Below are 17,527 nucleotides of genomic sequence, written 5' to 3'. Positions count from 1 at the left end.
AGAGCTAATGCTCTTAACCACTATCCTAGTAAAAAGAGCAAATTTCTCAATGTTTACAAATATAAGACCCAGAAATACCTACTGCCATACAAGTTACATGAGCCTTGGTGAGATAAGAATGTTAGGGTAAGAGAACAAACTGAAGAAAGGAATGTTTCAGAATCAGAAAAGAATGCTACCACAGAGAAACTTATTTTCCTTTTGTTTTCCGTAGCTGGACAAAAAGGGAGAGTGGTAGAAGGGAAGGTAGTAGAGTGAAATTGACTATTTCCCTAAGTAATAAAGAGCTTATGGGGAAAAAATTACAGTAATGGTTATAATTTTACAAAGAAAATAATCTTCTGTTTAAATTAATGTTCCTATAATAAATGATAATTGTGTGCCAATAAAAGGTAATATGACTGCACTTAAGTTATATATTAATTAAATAATTTTACTTAATAACATAATAAATAATGCTTTCCTTATTCAACAGTTGGTATCATGTAACTACCGAAAGGATTAATTAGTTCCACAGATAAATTTCACAAATAAAATAGGGATTAATTAGGCATTTTGCCATCATTTAGGATAAGAGATACCACATTAACAGAATTAGAGATGGTTCTTACACATGGTTATAACTGAAACCACTGTTTCCAAGAGCACATTGTTCATGGCTTTACTTTTTCCACTTTTCTCTGGAGAGACACAACCTTCTTTTGGTTGTAGCATCCATATATCCTTAAGAGCCCTTAAACATTTATAATGAACCAGTAATTAGATAATGGCTTAATTTTAAGAAATCTTCTGGAATACTCAGGTACCATTTTCAAATATAGATGAAACACTGAGCCCTCAATTTGACCCTGTGAGATTCTGAGTTAGAACAGCTTAACAGAAAATGATGAAAATAAAAATATCTCACTTACAGAAGATCCAAACAGCTTTCTCGTAGGCAGGAGATATTCACTGAAAAATAAATAAATAAAAGGGGGGGGTGGTGGTGGGCTAATTTCTAGAGATCCAGAAGGAAAAAGTAATTTAACATTCAATATATTAGAAATTTATTTTAGATACTGAATGCTCTATTTAAAAAAAGCTGGCATCAGATATAAAGGTGATATGTATAATTTATTTTTCAAAATAAAAGAGAACAATCTGTTCTGGACTAATTAAATAAAGGACTATTTAAAAAGAAAGTTTAGATATGAAATCTTTCAGGCCAGTGTTTTCATTGTGGATTTTTCCTTCCTCTACAGTTTGCAATGCTATTCCCTAGGAAAGGAAAAAGTTTACTAAATGAGATAGTGAATGTAAAGTGCTTGCAGCATGCAAAGCATATGTTTGTAATAGATGGTAGGTCTTATTATGAAAGTCTGTTCAGCAAGTATTTTGACAGCAGATTCCACAATTTTAAATTCTACAAAATCATGATGTATGTTATTGATAATATTTTATCAATTATTCCTTTCTACCATTTAATTAAACATCTGCTCTAAGGGAAAAGCAATAGATTATAGAAATCTTTGTCTTTTAATTACTTAATTTTGAACAACTTTAAGGGCTCTTCCACCATTAGGAAACTGTATCCTCCATCTATCCATCCATCCATCCATATATCCATCCATCCATCAATCAACAATTTAGCTTTATGTTTACCTAATATATTTCAAGTAAAGATATAATTGCTAATATAAGAAAGACAGTCTTACCATGTATCTTGGAGTCAACTGCCATATAATAGTACCTCCTTTCATAAATTGGTAAAAATACTTATGCTAGGAACAAATGTTTTCCTCCCATTAATGACACAACTAGTAGGTTGTGTCATTAATGTCCTGTTTTTGTAGAATGTCCTGTTTTTATAGCATACAATAATATTTCTGATTTCTGTTTTCCCCAGAAAGACAAGAAATAGAGGAGAGAAATCTTGACTGAGCTATTGTTAGATGAATTTCTGGAACCATAGGAGACTATCACTGAGCAACTGAGCTATGAACCAAAAACAGAAATGCTGTTGAATGACACTGAATAGCACTCAGCTACTAAAAAAAAAATCTAAAAACGTTTGTGTGTAGTAAGGGCCCACTCATTATTCATTACTACCTATAGTCCTATGAATATATATTAAACCAATCTAAAAGTGTTACAGCAGTTGCAAAATATGTTTCTTACTTTGTGATTCATCTCAAATGCCTGAGTAGAAAATGAAGCTAAATCATAGGCTCTTTATTGCCAGTGGAGGTGGGGTGTACATGTTTGTCATTATCATTAAATCACAGGGGTTTCTGGACAGTGTTTAACAATGAAAAATTACCAAAAGTACCTCTAGGTAATGAGGTAATGTTTAAAAGTATTACTTTCACCTTGAAACTAAAGAAGGCTAACCAAGGCCATGAGTGTTCATCCATTTTGAAGCTACAGAAACAAAAGGAGGACTTATATTAAATATAAAATTGTTAGTAGGATTACCTGTCCCCATTCACAGAAAAAGAGCTTCATCACTAAATGGACACAGAGTAAAAGCGCTCTCTCTCTCTCACACATATGCGCCTGAGGAAAAGAAACATGCTTGCATCTGCTCAAAGTCACTATGTAGATCTTTTACGAGAAACCCTTGTACTTTTTGTTTTTTCTTCCTTTAATTTTTTACCAAAACATCTAAGCCTGGAAAACTAAAAAGTTAAGCTCTACATTTTTAGTCCAGAAATTAACCTTTACATATAAAATCTTGATAGAATGTGGCAACTAGCTAATCCTAAATTAAGTCCTTTGTTTTTATTTGCTGCATGAAGCCTAGATTCTAACAAACACAGACTGTTACATAACCATGCTTCAAAGGCTTCTGTAAACTAAGCAACTCACAACAACATCTCTGCCTTCAGCGATCACACTTCAGTGAATCATCCAAGTGACCTTATATGCTCATAAGAAACTCTGTGTACAGGTTGCAAATGTCAGTGTCTGAATTTACATTTTAAAAAGTACATCTTTCAGCAGTTTAATGAAAATATTGCAAAGATCTTGAGTCAAATCCAACTATTTACTCATCTGTTCCCTTAGCTTTAAATATTTTTGGCCTGGATTCACATATTCATCACAAGCCATAATTTATGATTATTCTTCTTAACATTTCAATATCGTAACAGTTTGAAAAGCCATTTGGAAAGGGGGCTGCAATAACACTATTATTCTCACCCCACCTCAAAAGCAGGCTGACAAATAATTTGAAAACATTTGTTACTAGTGTTGTTTATGCTCTCAGAGTGTTAAGAATCTGTACATACCAAGACACATACCTTATAAATGAGCTGTGAGGGCTTAACATTTACATAAATATTTTACAGTAAACTTAATTGATGTGATGACTCAGAAGGTCTCACTTTGAGCAAAGAACTACGGCACATTTGTATTCTCCAGAATGCAGAGAAATCACAATAATTGACCTGAGGCAATTATTTCATGTTTTGCTTTAAAAAAAAATTTTTTTTTTTTTTAGTTTTTTCTTTTGGATGATGGTGACAGGGGTCACGAGGAAGAATATGTGGGGAAAAATTTGTAGGGGGTGATGGTGAGGTACTGAGGGAACCTGACGAGACAGAAGTTTGTGCCATGAAATTGTGTACAATTTTCTCATGCTACCTATTTTCCCAGAACTATATCAAAATCCTTTTGAACATTACAGAAATAAGTCATCTCTAATACCACTATTGCTACCACCAGCAACTAAATGTACGCACCCATGAATGGCAGAAAGGGGCACCGTGGTCTAATAGAAAGGACATGGGCTTTGTAACACACTGCTCAACCTTCACCAGCCTGTGCTGGAGGGAAGTTGAATAGTTACTTAAAGGCCTAGTTTCCTGATCTGTCACATGAATCTAACACAACCTACCTTACGGGGCACCTGGGAATGTTCAGATACATACTTAATAAAAATGGCTAGCAAACAGAAGGTCTTCAAAAGAGGGACGCTTCACCCATGCTCTCCCCTACGTCACTCAAAATGAGGCAGCACCATTTGTTTTATCCAAAATGGATTAGAAAGAGCAGTTTGTCCTTAGGGGCTTAGCAATTTTCCTTTTGATTCAGTGCTGATTTGATAATGGTCTAAGAGAAGAAATGTGACCACAGAAATACAATAATGATTCTGATACTATAAAGGGCATTATGTTTCTTTCTTTCTCTCCAGCTAAACAATGTAAAATCATAAGCAAACATACCACATCAGGAGAATGCATTTTATCTTCCTGAGCATGTAACCTGCCAGTACATTGGGTCTCAGTTCTGCATCACCCACATTGCTATCCACTGTAGGAAAGAATGCTGGTGATTATTACACTGCAGATTAGTGGCTAAAAAGACAAATGGGAGACAGTGCCCAGGCAAAGGGTTTTTATTGTTGCTATTTTTTGTTTTCTAGAATATGGCTACAGATTCTTTTTGCAGAAACAATACTATGTCCTTTAGCAATCACCACGAAGACCAGGTTCAAAGCCTTAGTAATACAAAGCAGACAACCCTCTCAGCTTTCCAAATTTATCATCTTATTTTGAAGTGACAGCTAAAAGCATCCTTAAAGTGCTGCTTCTATTCTGCCTGGCATTGCCCCCAAAATAGCTCCCCTTACAACAGCTTCTTGGGAAGACAGTCAGCACATATGCTACACAGATCTGAGTGAAAGTTGATGTCTTGCTATTTGATATACAGGATACACAGGTTAAAAAAATGGAACTGCGCAAGAATTCAGACATGCTGCCTATTGCAGGTTTATATTTCATAGTGACAGAGGAAGTTCAAATGACTTCTTTGGAAACTTTAAATTTGTTCCGGTACCAAATCCTGCTTTTCTGGGAATTAAAAATTTGATGAATTTCCTGACTTGATTAATACATCCAATCTTGCCTCTGTGGATCCTTCACAGAGAAAATCTGTATTCAATTCACTGGCTCAGTAGTTGGAAATACCAGTGGCGTAGAAGAACACTTTGGTAGAGTCAGAAACTACAGCACAGAAATCCCAATGTTTCTGTACTTTCTATACCTGAAATGATTCTATAATGCTCAACTACAATGTTGTTTAAAGGTATAAGAATAAAGTCAGAAAGATGAAAGACCATAAAGAAATGAGACTTGTAAAATGCTAAGGATAGTAAAAAGGACTGTTAAAGCTAAGCTAGAAATAACAAGAAGCTGAAAGAAGAGATCTATCTATTGCTTAGGGAAGATGGTACGATCATAACATTAATACTCTGGTGCTCTTTTATCTTCTCTATTAATAGTTTAGAGACAAAAAATATTTTTTTATGTTCAATGTTAAATTTGGGATTTTAGTTAAATTAGCTGAATAAATAAAGAATAAGGGAGATAGGACATAATACAAGTACACATAAAGAAAAGCTAAAGCTTTTTATTTGAGAGTGAATACAATATGAGTGAAAAATGTGATGGCTGCCAGAAAAGCTAATGTAACTTTAACTCCATTAATGAGAGAGCAGTCTCAAGATAAGAGGAGGTAATGGGGCACTCGATATCATACTTGCCAGACCATATCTGGGATATTCTGCTGTTAGTTCTGGAGACACAATGAAGAGGAGTGTGAACAATGCTGGGTGGATTTTGATAAGAGAAACATGATGGTAACAGGTCTGGAAAGTATCACAAGAATCTATTAAAGAAACCAGAGGTATATTTGGTCTGGAAGAGGGTAGACTAAGGAGAGGTGGTACTGTGAGAAACAAGTTAAATGCCTTTTTGATGTGAATAGCTGGCATACAGAACAGGCATTTGCCCCAGAGTACAGAATTAATGCACTTACATTTAAGGCTATATTAAAAACAAACAAACAAACTTGAATTGTTTACCTTGTGAAATAGTGAGATTCCTAAGACTGGAAAGTGTTCTAATGACTGCTATGATTTGTGAAGGAGCATAGAGGTGGGATTTCTGCACTGAACTGGGTCATTGGAGTATAAAGCATTTCAAAAACCGGAAGTTTTTATGATTTCAAGCTAGGAGTTAGGGCTGGCAGTATTAATATAGCTAATTAGAAAATATGGTTTAAGGTATGTTGGAAATGCTCTCCTGCTTTCCTTTCCTGAAAAAAAAAATCCTTACTATAAAAAAAAATTATTCTACTAGATATCTAGTCCATTAGGTCTTCCATACTTTTGAGTATTCAAAGAGACTGTTATTAAAATGCAAATGTCCTTAGAGGAAGCAGTAACATATGGGAATTAGTTACAGCTTGTTGACAGAAAGACAGGAATGAGAAAGGCAGCAAGAGTAAATAAGGTCCAAGTGGGCGCAAATCTGTAGAAGACAAAATCCTTGTAGTAAAAGGACCAAATAATATTTCTTCAAGGTTCTCTTAGAGACGCAACAGATGACTAAGGCTGCAACTATGACTTCTATAAAGATATGGCCCAATTTTCCAAGATCTGTATATCATTACAACATTTAATGAGTACGTTTTCTGAAATGAGTCATTAATATAAAGCATTCAGTATTTATCAGTATAGAAATTTTCTGTATAACAGGTGCCTACAGGCATTTAAACAAATTGCTAAATTTCGAAAGATTCAATTTGTGGCAAGGTTTACCAAAACCAAGCTAGACTTTCATGTACAGTGTAACTTTGTATCATTAAACAAAATTAACTTTTGGGGTGAATTTTACTTAGTAAAATATACTATGTTATTATATATTTTTTCATTTAATAATATTTGTTAAATTGCACAGACTTCAGATAGGGGATCAATGTAGCTTGAGCCAAGATTTTTCTCCTAGACATCATCATTGAAATTCCATGTATTTCCATTTGTCAATGATGCTAAATTAAATTCATATTTTCTATTCCTCAAACTGGTTACTCCTCCTCCTTGCTTTGCTATCCTATTTGCTATCTCCTACTACCATTCTTCTCACTCTTCAAAGTGAAACCTTGTATCTTCTTTTCTACACCCCATGTCCAAACAATTGCTGAGTCCTTTCACTGCAAGAAAGCGCTTCATATACCTCTTTCTATCCTATGGACATTACTTTAGTTCATACCCTAATTATCTTTTACGTGCACTTCAATTTTTCATAATTGATACCTGTACTTCCAACCTCTCTCCTCATAAAAGCTCTCTAACACCCTGGGTACATGAGAACTTTTCCAAATGCATACATTCTTATCAAGTAGCTCCCTAGCCCAAACCCTTCAGTGACTCACTATGAAACTATAGAAAAAGCCTAAACTAATGAATAAGGCATTAAAATATTCTATTATGTGATGGCAATCTGTCTTTTCAGTTTTATCTCTGAGTACTTCCCCTTTTGGTCCTCATTCTCCAGTTAATCTATGGTACTGTCCATTATCTAAGGATAGTCTCTGATTTCCAACAGCTGGAATGGCCTTCCTCAATTTTTTCTACAATTTTATCCATTTCTCAAGGTCCAGGCTTAAAGGTCTTTTCTTAATCAATCCATCAGTCCACCAATCATCTCTCTCTCTCTCCCCTCCCCAATCCAGGCTTAAAAGTCTTTTCCTTTTCAATCAATCAATCAATCAATCAATCTCTGTTTCTTTCTCTCTCTCTCTCTCATGTTTATTTATTTTTCTTTTACTTATCCTCTGTTAAACATGAGAATAAGTTTGTGGAACATTCCTGCCCCATCCCCTTTACTGCATTATGCGTTATATCCTAAATTGGTTTTGTACATCTCTTCTTCCCACTTAGGGTCAAGGGCAGTACTTAACTAACAAACACTGCAATAGATCACAAGTGTTCTGTCATTGTATTTTGGTCTGATAAAAATCAAAATTATATGGGCTTCCCTGGTGGCGCAGTGGTTGACAGTCCGCCTGCCGATGCAGGGGACACGGGTTCGTGCCCTGGTGCGGGAAGATCCCACATGCCGTGGAGCAGCTGGGCCCGTGAGCCATGGCCGCTGAGCCTGCGCATCCGGAGACTGTGCTCCGCAACGGGAGAGGCCGCAACAGTGAGAGGCCCATGTACCGCAAAAAAAAAAAAATAATAAATAAATGTAAAAATCAAAATTATGTTTTGATTATATGACATTATTAGATATAGCAGGATTTAGTCTAGGGGTATTACTTTAGCAGTTAGTAGCTGAGAAGGCTTATGTATGAGTTGCTACATGTCTAGGATCTGTTTGCATTTCTTCATGCAGATGGTGAGAACATTTGCCTCCTGAACAGTACAGCTCTTCTTTAGTGCAGACAACCTCATTACACTGATTTCCATTATCTGAGCATTCTCTGTGTTAACTGGGGCACATTTAGGCTATTAGTCACAGCAATAGCCTTCCCTCCCAAATGCTCTGATGTCCTGTGGGATGGTGATCTGGAAGGGTTGGGGTAGAAGACAGGGAACATCTTTCACGACCCTCAATGTCACTGAGCAGCACAGATGACACAGGCTACTTACCAGACAGTATGGCCCTTTACTCCTAACTGCCAAGAAACATTCTGTCTGGGCAACCACTTCACCAAGGAGGCCACTTCCTGGAGACTCAGGGGTAATTCCTGATTAAGCTACTCATGATGATAGCATTCTCCTCCCTAGACACCTCTCTGGGGATATGTGACTGAATTCTGGTCAATGGGATACAAAAGGAAATTTGCTAAAGTGACTTCATTCTTGAAAAAACACACAAATCTATTTGCCTTTTGTTGTGTCTGAAGGTGACATCTGGAACCATGGCTGTTGTCTTGCAACCCTACCAGGTGCCAGCCTTTGGACACTGCTGGCACCCTGAGAGTTAAAATAATAATTTATTATTATTTAATAATAATCTCTTTAAAATACACAGCAGGTTTCACTTTGTAACAATGATCACACTTACAATTATTAATGTTTGTCTTCTTCACTAGTTTAAAAGCTCAATAAGGGCAGTGACTGTATCTGCCAGGAAAATTCCTGTATTTCCAGCACCTAGCACATGGCTAGCATGCAGGTGTTCGATAAATAGATGCTTAGTAAGTATCTGTGAAATGAATGAATGGATGAGTAAATGAATGTTCAGACAATATCAAAACATTCTCCCTATTATTTCCTTTGCTTACACCTCCCATGCCCTGATTCCTTACCAATTCAGGCCCACAAAAGTGAGCTATGTCTTGTATTTTAGGAGACAGGAAAAAGAAAGGGGAAGGAAGCTATCTTTACGACTACTGTCTACTTGCTCACTCAGTGGAGAGGGGGAAAGGAGACAATTCTCAGGGGCAACTTACAAAATATTTTCATAAAGAGAAACAACAATTATCTCCTATACTATTAATAGTATATTAATAGTATATTAATCCTATACTACATATAGGATTAAAATATTACTTAAGAAAATGTTAAAAATCATACTTTTTAGAGCCAGAATGGAGTTTAGGGTTAACTTAGTGTAACTGAATTAAGCAAAGATTTATCAACTATTTTAAGTCCCTCATTTTTCAGATGAAGAAACTGAGAGCTACTGTCACCCAGATCAGCATCAGTTTTTCCGATGTTCTATGATGCAATAAAAAAATTGAATGCAGACAGTCATATTCATTGGCAACAAAAAAGGATATTTTCCTGGCACTGTCGTTCCAAGTCGGTAATCAGTGTAGCTGTTGCTTGGATGAAAGTTGAAAACGAAAAGAAGGCCTGCTCTCTCAAAAGCAATGATCTTATTGGTTTCATGTTCTTCACTAACATGAGCCTGCAAGAATTAACATATATAATACATTTAAATAATACCCAGATGCTGCTACAAGTAAATTCTTTACAAAAAGAGTTGTTTTTGTCTTTATTAACAGCCTTGTTAGTTATTAAGCCAAAAATGAAAATCCTAGCATGTTATATTTTTTGAACAAGATTGCAACAAATCTTGCCCTATCAAACTCTAGGCCAAGAGCAGTCTCAAAAAATTGCTTAAGGAGTATAAAAACCTCACCAGCAACTTGCCAACTTCAAGCAAAGCACAGACAGAGGATTAGGGTTTGGGCTTAGGTTTTAGCTAAAAATATAGCACCTGTGCTATACATAAAGCATCTGTGTGTGTGTGTGTGTATTAGATCTACTTATAAGTGAATTTTCTTTAAGACTTTTGTTATAGTCCTTAATGAGGTAAGGTATATAAAATTACTTTTCAAAATATGATGTAACATTGTTATTATATCCAGATTTCTGAAGTTGTTGTTTTCTTAAAAACTTTACATTATTGCACGATTTTGTCAGATTCAAAAACCACCAAGAGTCCTTCACAGTATACTTTTTTTTTTTTTGCCTAATAATAGAGAAAGTCTGAAAAGGAATTACAACATCTACAAGCTCTCTTATTTTATACACCACATTTTACAGTAGGTAGTGAGAAGGCTTTGTTTTTTCAACCCTACCCTCTTCCAGCCCCAGCTTTGATAGGACTTATTTCCATGCATGTCAGCAGCGCCACTCTTGGTAATTTAGAAATGTGAGCTAAGGCTCTAGAGCAAACAGCATGCCTTTTGGTATTCAACATTGTTCCTATTGAAAAGGAGCATCATTTTGCTCTCTCTTCTGGAAACAGCACTACTAATAAATGCGATTAGGGCATTTGTGTCATGTAGCCAATCTTACTGAAAATATAAGTACCTTTGTTCAACCATTAAAAAAAAAAATCAGAGACACCAAAGTAAAAACACATCAACAGTAATTTCAAACAGCACCAGTAGAAAGTAAATGGATTATAAGTAACACATATTATATGCTAATTTTTGCAAGGGAAAAAAAAAACACTGCATAAAATCTGAACCTGTTAATTACATTTTCTAAAACTTATTGAAAACTGATACTTTAATTCAAGAGGAGAGTCAGGCTCATGAAAAATACAAAACAGCATGGAGGTATAATGGCATCTATTGAAATGACAAGTTAGAGACCAGTAAAGGAAGGAAAAAAAGGAATAAAGAAATCTCCATGTTGTCAAAGCAGTTTCTTTATGACAGCATAGTTATTTATATAAAGAAAAATAGTCAAAACAATTAAGATATTTCCACAGCAATTTCCAAAGTGGATTCCATGGGGAGTTTTTGTCATTTACTTTAACCAAATGAAATAAAAATTACTAAATTTAAACAACAACGACAAGCTAACCAGGAATGCAAGCAGGGAATTATGTTTAAGATTTTCATTATCTATTGGGGAGACTTCAGTAACATGTTTTGACAACCTGAAGTATGTCACAGGGCACTACACACTGAATAATAAAATGCTGTTTAAAAGATCTGCATATAGATTTAAATCAATTGCCATTCTAAGCATGTACAACACTGGTGACTAAAACATAACATTTAGAGTAAAGAGCTTACCTGTGGAGCTGAAAGCCAATGACATCTTTCTTCCAATTTATTCATATCCCTGTCAAAGTTATTTAGGAACTTATAGCGGAGAAGGTCATCATCAGTTAAATGAAACTGCCTTCTTGCATAATGGTAGCTCTCATTATTTCCTTTTCTTGGGAAGTCTAACCATTCAGGATGCCCAAATTCATTACCTGCATTTGAAAACAAACATAAACATCACCTGGTAATATTAGCATTTCTTATTAAGATAACTCAATAACTGTATGTTTTAAAGTCTTTGAAATCAGTTTAGGTTATAATTTACTATAGCTGTGCCCTATAAATGATGCACAACCCTGGCTTAGAAACAGCATAGTCTAGCATGCAGTACTGACAACATTTGGACTCAAAAGCCCAGGGCACGGTTTTAGCCTGGTCACACATTCCTTGCTCTACATCTCATTTTCCTCATGCACAAACTGAGAACAGTATCTCTGTCATACCTATTTCATCTCTGAAATAATCTCTGAAATCTCAGAGTAATTTTTGAGATCTCTATTTCTATAATCTCTGAAATCTGTACAACGCTTTGCAATTTACAAAGGCTGTATGTACATTATTTTTTGATCCTCGAAGGAACTCTCTATTATATCCATTTCACAGATGAGAAATCCAAAGCTCTAGACAGTTAAGGGATTTGCCCAGCCTCACATGGATAATAACTAGAAAAGCAACCGTTAAAATTTAGTTCTTCTCATTAAAATCCAAAGTTCTTTCTGCCTCATCACATCAGGCAAGTACGTTTTAAACTTCAGGTGCTACAGAAACCCAAGTCATCACTTTTATTATTCATTTTCCCCACCCCTTTCTCAGATCCATGTGCCACCATTAGATGTATATCTTTAATTTAAATATGTGTGTGTGTACCGCTGGGACACTTTGTTGGGAACCCATTTGATATTATTTCTCATTATAATGATAAGAACCAGAAACCTGATACACTTTAAAAATGAAATAAAATAATAACACCTACATATTATACATTCTTCCTTCTGAAAATCAAATTTAGATATTAGTGGTCTAATAGACTGGCTCCTATTGTTTTGCCCAGGTTAGATTTCAATTCTATGGCTTCTTTTTTTTTCTCCTAAAAATTAAACACTGTTTTCCAAAATTTACTTACATTTGCCACTTTAATGCTGCAATTTTCTAAGCCACAGATTTCTCCTTTGAGTTGGAAAGTACCGTAGCTGATACAAGTGTGTCCTACTTTAAAGTAAATAGTTGCTAAGTGAAATAAGTCAGACAGAAAAAGACAAATACCGTATGATCTAACTGATATGTGGAGTCTAAAAACAACAATAAAAACAACGAACCAGCAAACAAAAAACAAGCACATGGATATAGAGAACAGACCAGTAGTTGCCTGAGGTAGGGGTGGGGGTTGGGCAAATGGGTGAAAAGGGTCAAAAGATATAAATTTCCAGTTATAAAATAAAAATTAAAAAATATGGGGATGTAATGTACAGCATGGTGACTATAGTTGATAATACGGCATTTCATATTTGAAAGTTAGCTAGGAGAGAGGATCTTGAGAGTTGTTATTACAAGAAAAAAAATTTTTGTAACTATGTAGGGTGATGGATCTTAACTGGACTGACTGGATGATCATTTTGCAATATATACAAATTCTGAGTCATTGTGTTGTACATCTGAAACTAATGTAACGTTAGTCAGTTATACTTCAATAAAAAAGAAGGCAGAAAAGAAGCTAGCATATTAATATTCTAATAAATAAAAACTAACAAGGCTATGATGTAATTCAAAATGATTTACCGTAGAGTTGCTTTAAATGGTAAACTCTGCTAAGAAACACTGCAATTTACATTTAACTTTTCAGGACTATAGTCATCAAAATAAAAATAACATCCAAATATGTCTGTAGCAGCTTCATAAAAATTAAAGTGTCTGCAAAAATTTTCCTTAATTCGAGTATTTCAGTCTAAACAATATTTCTTATATTGTTGTCTGCTATGTGACAGAGGAGGGAACCAGATTTCTAACTCTGCGGGCCTTTATTTACTTTATGGTGTCTTAAAGTGATATGGGAACTTCCCTCTGCTACACTTAGGAGTCCTGCCTAGGTCTGGAGCCTGATTCACATCAGCCCATAGTGAACCCATGGCATAGCTTGCTCCATCATCCATTCAACCAGCAAAAAGATGCACCTCCAGAATTGTAGTCCAGCGTATTCATTGCTGATACCGAAGGTACTGTCTGGAGAAAATTATATGTCCTAGTACTAGTGGGATTTCAACTAGTTGGGAATTTAGGAGAGACCAGAAATGCCATAGGGTAGCTAAAGTATAGTAGCCTACAAACCGGATCCAAGCTCTCTATAGGCAAAATACTTTTATTTTGGTATGACCATGAATCTCTGAGTTGACTCCAGTATTAATAAGCAATTTCTTTAGCCTTTCTGGGGGGAGATTGTTATATCACTGCCGTCATGTTATCATAGTAGAATCAACAACAAAAGCTTAATGTTGGCTTATTATTTGCCAGGCACTATTCTAAGCATTGCACATGAATTAATTCCTTTCATTTTCAACAACCCTGAAGTACTTACTATTATTGACCCAGTTTTATAGGTAAGGAAACTGAGGCACAGAGAGTTATTAAGTAGTGGGGCCTATTAGCCCAGACAGTTTGATTTTAGCACCCTCACTCTTGGTTACCACTCTCCCGTATTGCTTAGAAGCAGATACCATGGAAATATAGTGCAAACATTGACCAAACTCTCATATGTGGACAGAGATTCCAAGATAATGGAATGATGTGCCAATGTGTTGAGTGAGAAGGTGAGATGTGGTAAGGAGTTTGGTTTAGCCATGAAATAGGGCTTGTGGTAAGGAGAAGAGGTGAGACAGGCAGGATGAGCTAGATTAGGATGGGCCTTACAACCTTTAAACCTTAAGCTACTTTTAAGTAGGGGGATGCAAAGCTCAAAAGTGTTTTTATTAAAGTATCTCTGGTAAATACAATGTGGAGGAGACACTGGATATTGGAAATAGCTGCATGGTAGGAAAGCTAACACGGAATTCAAGTATAAGATAAGAAATAACCAGGGGAGTTCCCTGGTGGTCCAGTGGACTCTGCGCCTTCCCTGCCAAGGGCCCAGTTTCGATCCCTGGTTGGGGAACTAAGATCTCACTAGCCACACGGCGTGGCCAAAAAAAAAAAAAAAAAAAAAAAAAAAAAAGAGAGATGACCAGATGCAGTGGGAATGTAGAAAAGAATGGCATTTTTGAGGTGGAAATAACAGGATTTGATGACTGCCTGCTGCATGGATTTTAATTCCAATGAGGACATTTATGAGAAACATGAATTTAGGCAATTGAATCTCTCTGGGACTCAGTTTCCTCATCTGTAAAATAGGATAACAAGTTTCATAAAAGCTCTTTTAAGGTTCAAACGAGGTATGTAAGGCACTTGGTACAGGGTCTGGCTTAGCTAAAGCTTTCAATGTTTGGCAGCTTTTACATTACACACTCATTACTGATGTTGCTCAGGAAAGAATGACATAAAAGCCAGTAAGTGAGAGTTACTATAAACCTAAAACTTCTGGCTCCCATCATTCTGAGGAGGGAACTGACCAGCCCAACTCTGCAGCAGACACACAAGCAACCAGGATGAATTCAAGGCAGCTATTTGGCTCTTCTTCACTTGGTTTCATGGTACAACATTATTCTTTTCTTTAAAGTGTGGAAATTCTACGCTGATGCGTTTATTCGTATATTTAATAATACAAACACATTTCCCTAAGTCAAGAATTAATGTTCTTTGAATTATCTATTTTAGATCTTAAAAGGCAGAATTGACTGTGAAAGTAATTTTGCTACAAGACACCCAGATTGATAGGGCAAATCAGGTTGCTATGTTAGGAATCCCCTCTCTACACTCTTCCTTCATTATTCCTACCACATGTTCATCCTGCAACCCCTGAACAAGCTCTCAGGGGTTATTTATAGTTATACTATATATTATACACACACATATATGCTATATGTTGTATACATTATGCTATATAGTATATATTTTTATAGTATATATATTGTATACAGATGATTCTATTCCACCTAAAATTAACATTTTAGGCAAACTTCTAAAACTATAGCTCTGTTCTGGTTGAAACACTCCTGGCATTTGAGGACCTCCTCATCTCCTAATTTCTTCCCAGTCTTCTTGAAAATGTGACCCGGGTCACAATTTCTGTTGCTTGCCATCTTTTCTATCTGCCTCAAGGTAGACTAATGAGGTAAAAACAAAAATTTTTCTCCAGTGTATAGTTTAGCTTCTCTCTTAGTATCCCTCCTTGGAAGCCTCGTTTTTATCAGTACAGAATTGAATGGTGAGTTTGACCAAAACTACTGGAAGCAGTATTAACCCATCTCATAATCTGATTAAAAGCTAACTACCTGCTCCCAGAAACAGATACACACACACACACACACACACACGGAGCCTCAAGGATTCATGGACTCCATTCAAAAACTGATATAATGTGAAATTACATTATTATCACTTATTTGAACATTCTACCATGAAAATTCACATCCTTATGATCTACAGAGTAAACAATGATTGAAGAGTAGCACAATTACAATTAAATGAAGTAACAGATGCAAATTATTTAGAAGAGTACAAGACACAAAATATGTAGCTCAATAAATCTTAGCTACTATTATTATAGTGTTATATTTTCTTTTATTATTTTTATTGTACAAGTAATGTACTGATATATTATTTTAAAAAATCACAATGAAATGCACACACACGATATCTGAAATCTTATCAGATAGCCACTTGCTATGGTCTGAGTGTTAGTGTCCCCCCCAAATTCATATGTTGAAATTTAATCCTCAGTATGATGGTCTTAGGATGTGGGACCTTTGGAAGGTGTTTAGGTCATGCGGGTAGAGCCCTTATGAAAGTGATTAGCGCTTTTATAAATATGAGACTCCACTGTGCTCCCTTTCTCCTTCCACCACAAAAGGATATCACTAGAAGTCTATGACCTGGAAAAGGTCCCTCTCTCAACCATGCTGGCACTCTGATCTCAGACCCCCAGTCTCCAGAAATTGTGAGAAATAAACCTTTATTGTTTATAAGCTACCTGGTCTTTGGCATTTCATTATAGCAGCCCAAGTGAAATGACATCACTGTTACCCTGTTGATAAATATTTTATTTATTTTTATTTATATCTATAGCAATAGCTATATATATCTCTATCTATATCCATACCTACACTTATATACATATCCATCTATTTATCTATCTATCTTACCTACCTACCTACCTACAACTAGTTTTTGAAAAAAGGTAGATATATTATATACTATTTTGAATTTTAATATAAACACTTTCCATGTTAATAAGTATATTATCACCATGACGGTATTCCATTTTGTGCATAAAATGCAATTTTATTTAACTATTTTCCTCATGTTAGTCATTTTGGCTTTTCCTAATATTCTAGCATTATAAAAAAAGACCAGTCTTATAAATGCATCTCTGTACACTTGTCTGATATTTCCCTAACATCAACTGAATAAGTAAAATACTGGTTCAAAAGGTAAATAGCAGATAGGATTCTAAGAGAAAACATTTCCCAAGTTTTGAACATTGCTAATTATTTGAAGACACAGGCACAAGGTAGTAAATTGTTTCTCAAAATAATGTTTAACACACACGCAAATTATATTCCTTAATGTATATGTTTAAGTTTCTACTTTAAAAGTACTCTTTATTACTTAAATTTAAGACTTCATTTTAGTGCCTTCTAACATACATTGATCTTAAACATTCATTTATCTTTTCAATAACATCTAAAACTATTAACTATTAAGAAGAAAATTTATTACATGAGGGCAAATTAAGTACTTGGAAAAAAGTGTAAGAAAAAGATGAAAGTGGTAAAAATGTTTGGTATCATAATCCAATTTAGGATTTTGTATGTCACTACTTTAAAGAACATTCCAATAAGCATACTTACATAATATGGAATATGAAATTAAACTTCTGAGTTAGAAAAAAGAACTATTTAAAAAAATATGACATGAAGAAGACCCTATTCTATTAGAGAATAATTTATTAATCTCTATTACAGACTAATTTAGATTCTCTGAAAAATCTCCTGGAGAGGCTTCTGTTTAAATTGAAAGACATAGAAAGTTGCATACA

The 17,527-nt window shown here is 35.2% G+C and overlaps 1 protein-coding gene across 1 annotated transcript in view; it reads right to left on the bottom strand.

The window, feature by feature from the left end:
• GBE1 (1,4-alpha-glucan branching enzyme 1) overlaps positions 1 to 17,527 on the bottom strand; it is a 302,490-nt gene that overhangs the window by 28,299 nt on the left and 256,664 nt on the right. Inside the window, exons 13-14 of the mRNA XM_082624667.1 lie at positions 11,311 to 11,495; positions 9,553 to 9,683 (exon numbers count right to left, since the gene is read on the bottom strand). Of these exons, the coding sequence (XP_082480793.1) occupies positions 9,553 to 9,683; positions 11,311 to 11,495 (316 nt within the window). The remainder of the gene's footprint in view (positions 1 to 9,552; positions 9,684 to 11,310; positions 11,496 to 17,527) is intronic.

This window comes from Mesoplodon mirus (genome assembly GCF_964341445.2).
Source record: "Mesoplodon mirus genome assembly, chromosome: 6".
NCBI lineage: Eukaryota > Metazoa > Chordata > Mammalia > Artiodactyla > Ziphiidae > Mesoplodon > Mesoplodon mirus.
The sequence above is the reverse complement of the archived record's forward strand: the minus strand, read 5'-3'. Positions and strand labels throughout refer to the sequence as shown.